General features: G+C 39.2%; 1 protein-coding gene across 2 annotated transcripts in view; it reads left to right on the forward strand.

The window, feature by feature from the left end:
• GSTCD (glutathione S-transferase C-terminal domain containing) overlaps positions 1-11324 on the forward strand; it is a 137135-nt gene that overhangs the window by 118766 nt on the left and 7045 nt on the right. For both annotated transcript variants that reach the window (XM_025386166.1, XM_025386165.1), the window contains exons 9-10: positions 6197-6330; positions 9456-9486. In XM_025386166.1, coding sequence (XP_025241951.1) covers positions 6197-6330; positions 9456-9486 — 165 coding nt within the window. The remainder of the gene's footprint in view (positions 1-6196; positions 6331-9455; positions 9487-11324) is intronic.

Here is an 11324-nt window from a genome sequence, read left to right on the forward strand (position 1 = left end):
ACATTTTTGATGAGTAATTATATAATCCTTGTTTTAAAAGATAAGGACCTTGAGAAATTATATATCCTGCAGGCACGCTTTCTAAAAATCATTAAGGCAAAATAGGGGACTTCTGAGATGAAAATAGCAGATAGAGGTATTTCAACCCCACTTCTCCCCGAAAACTTTCAGATCCCTAAATAAGAACAAGAATCAGAAAAATCAAACTCTATCTATGATGTAGCTATATTCAACATTCTATAACTTGAATGAATTACAATATGAAGTAAGAAGGTGAAAAGCAGATTGAAGAAAAATGGTAAGCTATTGAGTAGAGGAGAAGGAAGATAAAGTTGAAATGCATGCCAGATGGAGTGGCAAGAAGGCTGTCAGGACGCAAACCACTTTGCTCCCACAGAATCCCAGAAAAGTTTAGGAATTCAGGACATGTGAAACCTCAGAGGAAATGAATAGGGAGGGACTGAAATCATGTTTAATTAAAAATATTATTTAGAGACAAGATTCCTGCTCTCATCTTGTGTAAACAAGAAACTACCTCTCCCCAGCTACTAAGAGAGACAGGAAGTTTATTCTATGAAGAAACTGAACCAGAGAGGCACCAAGTATAGAGATAGGCATAGAGAAGGGCAACGGTGATGTGCCATACCAAGAATAAGAATTAAATGAGAATCTGCATACTGACGGATAGATCTCTTCCCTACCCATCTGCCTTCTAATTCCAGAACCACAGAAACAGGATCATTTCCACAATCATCAGGATTAAAAGATTCCCCTATGTAGAAGCAGAACTGTCCCCAGAGAAAAGAACTACAGATACTGCAGCTATAATTTAAAAAAAAAAAAAGGCACCTGTCCAGGCTTTTTGATCACCCAGTCACTAGTGAAGCCCACCAGTTTTCAAAGCCTTACGCTTTCATTCAGAACTTCCAATCAACTTTTTAGTGGTTTATTCTTTAATATGAACAGCTAAAGGAATACCAAACATGGAAAACTTCCAAAATGGAAGATAGAGACCTGTATTAGTCTGTTCACACACTGCTAATAAAGACATACCCAAGACTGAGTAATTTATAAAGGAAAGAGGTTTAATTGATTCACAGTTCTACATGGCTAGGGAGGCCTCACAATCATAGAGGAAGGCGAATGAAGAGCAAAGTCATTTCTTACATGGCAGCAGACAAGTGCATGTGCGGGGGAGCTCCCCTTTATAAAACCATCAGATTTCATGAGATTTATTCACTATCATGAGAACAGCATGGGAAAGATCCACCCCCATCATTCAGTTACCTCCCACTGGGTCCCTTCCATGACACGTGGGAAATATGGGAGCTACAATTCAAGATGAGATTTGGGTGGGGACATAGTCAAACCATATCAAGACCAAAGCAACAAACATGATAAAGGGTCTTAGTCAAGGAGAGACAAGAGAAGATAATACATTAGTGAAATAAGGATATAATAGAAAAAGAGTGAATGATCAGAGAAAAAGAAAGGATGTCTTGAAAAATAAAAGTATGTTAGCCAAAATTGAAAACAAATTAAAAATTAAGAGATAATGTATTTTTTAAAAGAAATATAGCATACCACTTGAAAAAAAAAAGAAGAAAAAATGAAACTGGAAAGAAGCAAATTTTTTAATTAGAGATTTAGTCCAGGAATCAAATACCTCAGTAATAGCAGGACCAGAAAAAGAAAACTGGTAAATGGTGGGGAGGAATACATCAAAGAAAATATAGGAAAATGTGTTAATAATTAAGAATGCGTTTCTCTTGATAAAGTTAACTTACAAAATAGCCTAAGCCAAGGCACATTGTGAAATTTCAGAACACCAAGGGTGAACAGATTTTCCCAACTGTTTCCACAGAGGGAAAAAAAAAATAGTGATATACAATAATTTATAATCAAAATGCTATCACACTTCTTAATAGTAGTGTGGAAGGCTCGATGACAGTGAAACAGCACCTCGAAAATTCCAATAGAAAATTTCTAATCTCAAATTCTATACCTAGCTAATCCATCAATCTAGTAAAAAAGTAAAATAAAGAAAAATTCGACAGTCAAGGTCTCAATAAAATGGAAATTGTACGTACCCCTTTTCAGCAAGCTACTAGATAATGTGCTTCATTAAAATAGAAATTAAATGAGAAAAAGGATTAAGTGGTATCCAATACAAGAGAAAATTTTTTAGCATCACGGGAGACGGAAGTCTTAGGGCAAGAGCTGGGCAACAGGCCTAGAAAGCATTGAGTCCATATTTTAGTAAAACATCAGAAAGCCCAGGAAAGATGTCTCTAGGAAAGAAAAATGGAGCTGACCAATTATTTGAAAGTTTTCAAACGGTGGAAAATTATATTGTAGAGCATTTTACAGAGCTTTTGGGCAGGGAATGACTTGAATGTTAAAAAAACAAGCAGATATCCAGCACTCTTCCTTCGGCCGTGAATAGTATATACAAAGCCATGAGAAAAGATGGGAAAGGGGAAGATAGTGTATAAATGTGCATAAAAAGCCAAAAGCTCTTTTCTCCTAGTAGAAAGATAATAAATAATGTCTAATATTTACAAATCAAGATATATCAATATACATTCATCATATAGAAAAACAGATTTTCAGGAAGTAAACCAATGAATTGAACAGCATTGACTTTGGTACACAGATTTTCTTTCAGGGGTGTGGCAGTGTGTACAAAAAAGGGGCTTTTAATATAATTGCTTACCTTTTAGCAATTACCTATTATTTGAATTTTAAAGCTGATTACCTATAATATTGTTGTATGAAAGTTTTAAAAGAGGGGAACAAGAGTACACAGGTGGGACTAGCCTGCTTCTCTGTCTAAGGTATCTATAGTTAAGAATCCTTCTTCGAAAAGCAACGCCAGAGAGAATGATTCGGCTGGGGCAAGTTCAGAGATCATTCAGTTCAACCTTCTGCTTTTACAGATGGAGAATTTGAGGCTACCAGAAAACAAGAGTCACCTAGCAAGTTAATGTGGGAGCGGGGTCTAGAAGTCCAGTCAGTGACTTCCTGTTTACTTCCCATATCTAAAGAAAAGAGTAAATAGAGCATAGAGAACTAAAAAAAGAAGTTTGGTTTGAAGTCAGACAGATTGAGTTTAAATTTTGGCTCTTTGTTAAAAAAAAAAAATTAACAGTTATTTCTCTTACTTGGAGCAATATTGACCAGTTTTTGTTTAAGGACTATTTGCTTGTTTTTGTATGTGTGTTCACATCTCTTGCTCATTTTACTCTCACTTTATTGGGCTTTTTCTTTCTTTTTAGAAGTGTGTTATATATTAAGGATATAAATCTTTGTTTGTGTTTTAAGTTGTCAGTCTTTTCCCTACTTTGTCATTTGTCTTTTTACTTATGGTTTGGTTTTCTGCTAGTCTCTACTAAAAATACAAAAAATAGCTAGGTGTGGTGGCAGGCACCTGTAATCCCAGCTACTTGGGAGGCTGAGGCAGGAGAATTGCTTGAACTCGGGAGGCAGAGGTTGCAGGGAGTCGAGATCACACCATTGCACTCCAGCCTGGGTGACAAGAGCAAAACTGCATCTCAAAAATAAATAAATAAAAATAAATTTTATCTTGTCAGATTTATTAACCTTACCCCTTATTGCACGTAGATTTTTAGCTTAGTTAGGAATTACATCCCATTCCCCTTGGTTGTGCAGGAATTTACTCATATTTATTGCATTTTAAATCTCTTATGCATTCAAAATTTATTTCCCATGTGTGATGACAGGAAAAGATCTAATTTTTAGTTTTTTATATGGCTATCTGGTTAACCAAACATTACTTATTTTTAAAAAGTCCACCTTTTCTCTCTGGTTTGAAATACCACCTTTATTGTATGATAAATTTCCATAGCAAATGGTTTTTTTGGTCTATATCTCTCTTCATTATTTGCCTGTTATTTCTGAGTTTCATTTGATAACAGTGAAAACTAGGAGTATGTGATGCAGTAAAACCTTTTATGAGTAGACAATTACTACATTATCTATAAACTATTGGGTAAATACTTATTCAAGTTACTTATTTTCTTTAAATGAAGGAAATAAACTCACTTTTTTGCATGTAGTGAAAGGAATGTGAACCTAAGTAAAGAGAGACTTATAAAAGTAAATTGTCTAAACTCCTTTTTGCTTGGAGCCTGAACAGGGTTTTGTAGAGAAGCTGTCTGATGCATGGGGTCAGGCTTTGAGGTCAGTCTCCTGCCCCTCAGTAGCTGTTTTGTTGTGGGCAAGTTCTTAATTTCCCAAGAGTTCATTTCCTCGCATCTAAACTGGAGATAATAAAGTCTTTCAGGGATGTTGTGAGTATAGTTCTGAGTGCCATCACCCCACATAGCATAATGCCAGCACATAAACACTCAGTAAATGTCAGTTTGCTTTCCTTCCAGGGGAAGATGTGTCTATAATTTTTACTATGAAATTTTTCTCCAACTAGTCATGAAAATAAGGATTAGCCTGTTTTTTACTCGAAAAAGCTGACCAAAAGGAGCATATGAGAAATCAAGATTATTTACTTTCCCAATCCCCTGTAGTTGTTGGTGCCTTTACTGGATACCAGCCTTCCTAGGCTGTTTTCAGAGTGAAACAGGAAAGGTGGGATGACAGCAACATGGAGATTGTTGACTTCTATGTGGCTCATGTAAGTCTAGAAGGAGGAGGAGGAATTCAGGAGGACAATTAAGAACAGAGATCAATGGGTGCAGCACACCAACATGGCACATGTATACATATGTAACAAACCTGCACGTTGTGCACACGTACCCTAGAACTTAGAGTATAATAATAAATAAATAGATAAATAAATAAAAAAGAACAGAGATCTTGCTTTCCTCTTCCTCATAGAGTATTGTTTTTAGCTTTCCAGTTCAAAGGAGGCATCTGGCTTATAATATTTTACATTCGCTGAGTGCGGTGGCTCACGCTGTAATCCCGGCACTTTGGGAGGCTGAGGTCGGGAGTTCAAGACCAGCCTGACCAACATGGTGGAACCCCAGCTCTACTAAAAATACAAAATTAGCCAGGCGTGGTGGCACATGCTGCAATCCCAGCTACTCGGGAGGCTGAGGCAGAAAAATCGTTTGAACCTGGGAGGCGGAGGTTGCGGTGAGCTGAGATTGTGCCATCGCACTCCAGCCTGGGCAACAAGAGCAAAACTCTAGCTCAAAAAAAAAAAAAAAAAAATTACTTTCTAAAATTTACAGAAAATCTCCTCTTTACCCTAAGGGCCCCTCCCTACCCTGAAGTTGGTGAGGGAAGATTATAATTTATTACAATTTATGTCTGTTCAGAATGAAATGGAGATGTGAGGGGTTTTTTGGTGTTGTGTTTTTTGTTTGTTTGTTTTGCCAAAATCCAGTAAAGGTTATTCATCTTTTAGAATCCCTACGTCTGATTTTCATTCAGAGTCCTATTTAGGCTTTATTTGGCCTAAGAATTTTCATAATTATCTCATTTGTAGTAAGATTGTAGTAAGTGTAGATATACTTAAGGGTATGTGTTTTAAAAACACTTAAAAATCATTTTGAGTTATTTTTATGAGTTATAGAAGCCCCACTCATTATTCTAATTCATAATTTCATTCAATCCTTTTAAAATAAACTCATTGAAAATAGTTCCTGTAACTCATCATTCAATGTTAAGGATTGTTATTATGTGAAAACATCTTAAAAGGCATGACATGATATGACTCTATTAGTTTTAATACAGCCCTGATTGGATTATATTAATGTGGCATTTGAGGAAGTGTTTTCAAATATATTTTTATTTAATTTTTACAACAGCATTGTGATATGTCAGTATTGTTAACCATCATTTATAGTTGAAGAGATTAAGGCCCAAAGAAGCTAAATTTTAAGTGGCTCAGGGTTACACAGCCAACCAGAGTAACAGACTCGAAATTCTCGTTTCGAATCCAGTGTTCCCGGAATGATGCTATAGTTTAGATATCCACTTGTGTTAATTTTTCCACACTAAAATTGCATTAGATTTTCCATTGAATAAATCCTGTGCTTTATTTGCAATATTCCATGTGTAACCTTTCAAACTTGCTTAGTTTTCGTAATTAATTTATATGTGTAGCCAAGTAGTCCTTTGGTATGGCCAAATGAGAACTATTTAAAAGGCATGAAAATCGCACTGTGAGTTAAGAGGGAACTTAGTGCTAAGGCCTGTTTTTATTTTCTAGGTAGCATTGCATGCTTGTGGAGTGGCAACAGACATGGTGATTGAGCACTGTATCAAAACACGGGCTTCCTTCGTCACATGCCCTTGCTGTTATGGTTTCATTCAGAACACCTCAAAGTTTAATTTTCCAAAAAGGTGAGAAATTTAGTGTTCTACCTAAGACACCAACGTGGGTATAAGCCAGGACACAAAACTTGTTTGATATAAAGTTGCAATGACTTCATTTGGAGCTCATTTCCTCTTTTCACAATGTTAAATTTTGTTTATAAATTGTATAAGGAAGAGAAGAACTCCTTTATGTTTGTCCCTGATTTTTCCCTTGGATCCAGTTTTTGCTGAAATTTAGAAGCAAGGCTATCCAGGAGTCAGGCAACTAGAAGTCTATCGGCTTTAGCACTTCTCTCTGTATTTCTGAATAAATTTAAAACTATAACCGTAATATCTATGAGAGGCAGTCAAGTACAGTAAAGTGTTTAGGACCTGGAAGTATAGTGCCTGGGGGAAAATACTAGCTCCTTATCATTTTATAAGGCAAATTACTTAAACTCTTTTTACCTTAGTTTTCTCATCTACAAAATGAGGGTTATGATAATAACTACCTCAAGGTTTTTGTGAAAATTTAATGATATGTGTAAAGCCTTTAGAAGTGGCAATAATAAGTACTCAATAAATATGAACTGTTGCTAATAATGGTAGTAATGTCACAGGATTCTTGGGGCATTGCTTTGCCAGCTGGAACCTCTGTGGTTGGTGGCACCTTTGCCTGAGTTTTGCTTGGGCCCACTGGGCTCATTCCACTCACTCAGCCTGGAAGGCTGCTCTTGGCTTGCACTACCAGCCCAGATCCCACACCTGCCAAAGATGAGTCAGGTACAGAGTGGTGAGGGGTACATGAATGAGCAAGCACAGGGTCCGGCCACTTCACACAGCCAGGCATGCTGGCTGCTGTGGGGCAGGCATCTCCGGGCACCAGCATGGGTGCTGGTTCCCTGTGAGGCTGCAGCCGGACCAGGTGTACTGAAAGCAGCTTCCACTGTGAGCACTAGGGAACACGGTGGCAACCAGAAGCTTGGAAATGCCAGGAGCCACAGAGCCCCTCAGAGGGTGTCACAGCCCTGGCTCAGGGAGCTTCTATGTCTGGGTTCCCTGAAGGGCCGCATCTCTTCTCTCTTCTCTCCTCATGCTTGCAACATGGCAAGTGGGTATATTTGGGGGCAAGGGGGCATGTCAGCCCTGTTTGTGTTACAACTCTTAGTCCTGCCATTTGGCAGTTCCTGAGCTCTTGTCCCAAATCCAGGAAGAATGAGGTACACAGACAATTGGAGGATGAGCAAGGCAAAGAGGTGCTTTATTGAGCAACAGTACAGCTCTCAGGAGATACAAAGTGGGTAGATCCTCTCCACAGACAGTCATCCCAATGTCTGCTCAGCTCTCAGCCGAGAGGAGACCCACAGAGGGTAGCTTCTCTCCATAGGCAGATCATCCCAATGTCTACTCAGCTCTCAGATGGAAGGAGACCCACAGTGGGGAGCTGTTCTCTGCAGGCAGGTCACCTCACCTCACCTCACCTCACCTCACCTCACCTCACCCCACCTCACCTCCTCATCTCATCTCTGCAACCCTCAGCAGAGAAGAGATCCAGAGTGGGTAGCTTCTTTCTGCAGGCAGGTCATCCATTGTCTGCCCAAGTCTGGCAGAGTCTGGGGTTTTTATGGACTCCAGAGGGAAGGAAGTGCATGCTGATTGGTCCATGGGTGGCCATGGGTGGGCCTGGAAAAAGCACTATAAGTTCTGACTTTGGTCCACAGAGCTGGCAGCCTGGGCCCCAGGCTTCGGGCCATTCCTCAGTTGATGGTGGGGCTTCACCAGGGACTTGCCCCTTTCTACCTAGGAGCCTGTCTGCCTCCTGTTGCCGTCAACCTACCATCCATGGTGCCCATGGCACCCAGGCTGTTTGTGCCAAGGGGTGCCTACAGGCCCATGTCAAGCTGCCCTCAGTCCCCCCTTGGCCTCCCTCTCATGCTCATCAGCGCCCAAAGTCTAGAGGCGGCTGAGGCGGGGGTGGGGGCTGGCATGTCAGCACCACCTTGAGTGCACGCACATCTGGCCAGGTCACCACAGTGCCTGGGCTTGACCTCAGTGTTTGGTGACCTTTACAGTATGTTACTACCACTTCCCGTCTTTTTCACACCTATGTAGATTTACTGACATTTGTCCTCCCTTGTCCTTTGAACTGATCTCTTTAGGAAGTTTCTTTGTGAATAAGACCTATCTCAATCACCAAAAATAGAGTTGGGAATTTATAAATAGCATACTGTTTCTACAGTATGTGGAAAGAAGTACTCATTTCAAACAAACTAATTGACACTAATAAATTTAGTATCAAATGTATAAGTTAATGTTTTTGAATGACTTAAGAGTGAAAGCTATAGCATTAATAAAAGACAATGTTTATGGAATATATGTTCATCTTTATTAGCTATGACAACAGTGATTTCCTGATGTATTAATCACACCTTTTTAAATTTTCTGATGTTTTATTATTTGCTGATCCTGGAGAGACTGTTCCTCCCAGGGCTAACCAATTCCTAGAGATAGTAAAGGTCTTATGAACAAGCATACCTTGCATAAGTAAACCAACCAACCCAGAGCCCTTACCCCACAACCACCTCCTTTATCAAACTCTTACTACTTCCAGACCACTATCCCCTCGTCCTACTACCCTAGGGCCAGATATCAAACAAGTAGGAACAGCGCTATGCCTGAGTTCACTGATATTGTTCAAACTAGGCACTCTCAAACCTGCTTACCTCACCTTTTTCTTCCCATGGAAACCTCTGCCTCCTGACCTATACTGGTGTTTCCCCATGTGGCCCTTCATCACATGGCGTGCCCCCTCTTCTTGGGGAACTGTGAGTAATAAAGTATCTTTTCAATGGCAGTCTGCTCCTGATCAGTTGGCTGTGCCACATGTTAAAACACCTGGATCTTAGTGTTCCCATGAGGTGTAGAGACAAAAAAAGTGCTTCTCTAACATTGTAAACAATCTGTGGAATAGATTTCTTAAAATTGATAACATATTGATGATATGCTTTTCTATCTTTTTATAAAAGCATTTCAAACTGGCATAGTTTTTACTTTACCATAGCATTTTATACTTTTTACATACAAAGACTATTTATATAATTTAGTTTCTTCAAGATTATTTTACTCTTAATATTTAGAATGATGACTAATTCTTTTTTTTTTTTCTGTTTCAGTGAGCAATTCAAGAAAACTTTATCATACAAGGTAACCTTAAAAAGATCTAGATGTCATCCTAATACACTTTTTATCCTTTATATTTTTCCCTCTCATATTTCTAGTAGAGTAAATAATCTATAGTTATAATTGAATAACTCATGAATGTCTACTGTGGGTTTCTTTTTCTCTTTCTTTTGCAAATCCAGATTAACTCTTCAAGTAGGTAACAAGATTTGTGAAGGGTCTGACATTTTAACTCTACTCGCAGTCTAACAAGTTAGCCTGCCAGTGGATGCTGGCAGAAGATATGAGACCCCTAAGTCAGAGACAAAGGACAGTTTGTTGCTCATGGCAGTAGTGGTAGCCACAATACCATTGTTTTCACACTGACTCTCTGCCACCCAATTCCCACAGGGCAGAAGCAAATGGGCCAGGTAACACCTGCCCTTTTATTCCAAGGGGAGATACTATATATTTTGCAAGGCTGTTTACTCTGCAAATGTGCTTGAAAAGATAATCTATAACAGAGGAAAATTCTGTTGTAAAAGGTCAGATAGTAAATATTTTAGACTATGCTGGCCACAACAAATCTCCAAGTATTCCTCTTCACTTTCCTTGACATTCTTATTGTTTTTGTTGTTCTTGGTTTACAATTCTTTAAAAATATAAAAACTTTCTTAACTGACAAGCCACACAAAAACTGGTCATAGGCTAGACTTGGCCTGTGGGCCACAAACCTTGCTGACTACTGATCTGGAACAACGACAGTCAGTGTCTCCGCTTGTAAAACATGAAGAAACACAAGAGACCCACAGAGAATTATCTTCCAAAAGTAGTCAGAACACATATAGTTTTTAGTCACCAATCTGATCAAAACAGTTTCTAGCTTCCTAAACATCACCACTATCCAATTAACTGGTCAATAGCATGATATAATACAATTTAAGAAATGATAATATTTGAGAAAAATATATAAATAATTCCATTAGAAGTTGATAAATTCATTTGGATTCTTAGTTAATGCCACTTTTTGCACGGACTCACTAAAAACAGACTCATTTTACATACCAGCCCCTATATTATAGGACTTTAACTTTCTCTTCCATCAAATAGTTGAAATACAATGACGTATAGTGACCTAAAAATGTTCATTGTTACCACCTCAGCAGCTGTATCTCCTTCATTCCTGCTTTATAACTCAAATGCCCACTTCCAACTCTGTCTCTTACCACCTCACGTGCTACTCACACCTTCCTCCCTTCCTACCAACCCCGCACACTGTACAAATATGCACAGATATGGAGAGTGAGAACCTTTAGTGTTCATGCTTTCAGCCAAAACCACAACATTGCTGGCCTTCGCCTACTAGATTAAAACTTTACATATTTTAGGAAATATATGATTTTGGAGGAAACATTAGGACCCAAGAAACTTTGTTTGCATAGCATTCAGAACATCTCACCTTTCTCTCACAAGGCTATGCCAATAAAGTAGAAAATAAATTAGGAGAACAGGCCAGGTGCGGTGGCTCACACCTGTAATCCCAGCACTTTGGGAGGCCAAGGCAGGCAGATCACTTGAGAACAGAATTCAAGACCAGCCTGACCAACATGGTGAAACCCCGTCTCTACTAAAAATACAAAAATTAGCTGGATATGGTGACACACACCTGTAATCTCAATTACTCAGGAGGCTGAGGCACGAGAATTGCTTGAGACCAGGAGGCAGAGGTTGCAGTGAGCTGAGATTGTGCCATTGCACTCCCACTCCAGCCCGGGTGACAGAGTGACGCTCTGTCTCAATAAAGAGAGAGGAGTGGAGAGGAGAGGGGAGGGGAGGGGAGAGGAGAGGAGAGGAGAGGAGAGGAGAGGAGAGGAGAGGAGAGG

This window comes from Theropithecus gelada, chromosome 5, assembly GCF_003255815.1.
Source record: "Theropithecus gelada isolate Dixy chromosome 5, Tgel_1.0, whole genome shotgun sequence".
Classification (NCBI taxonomy): domain Eukaryota; kingdom Metazoa; phylum Chordata; class Mammalia; order Primates; family Cercopithecidae; genus Theropithecus; species Theropithecus gelada.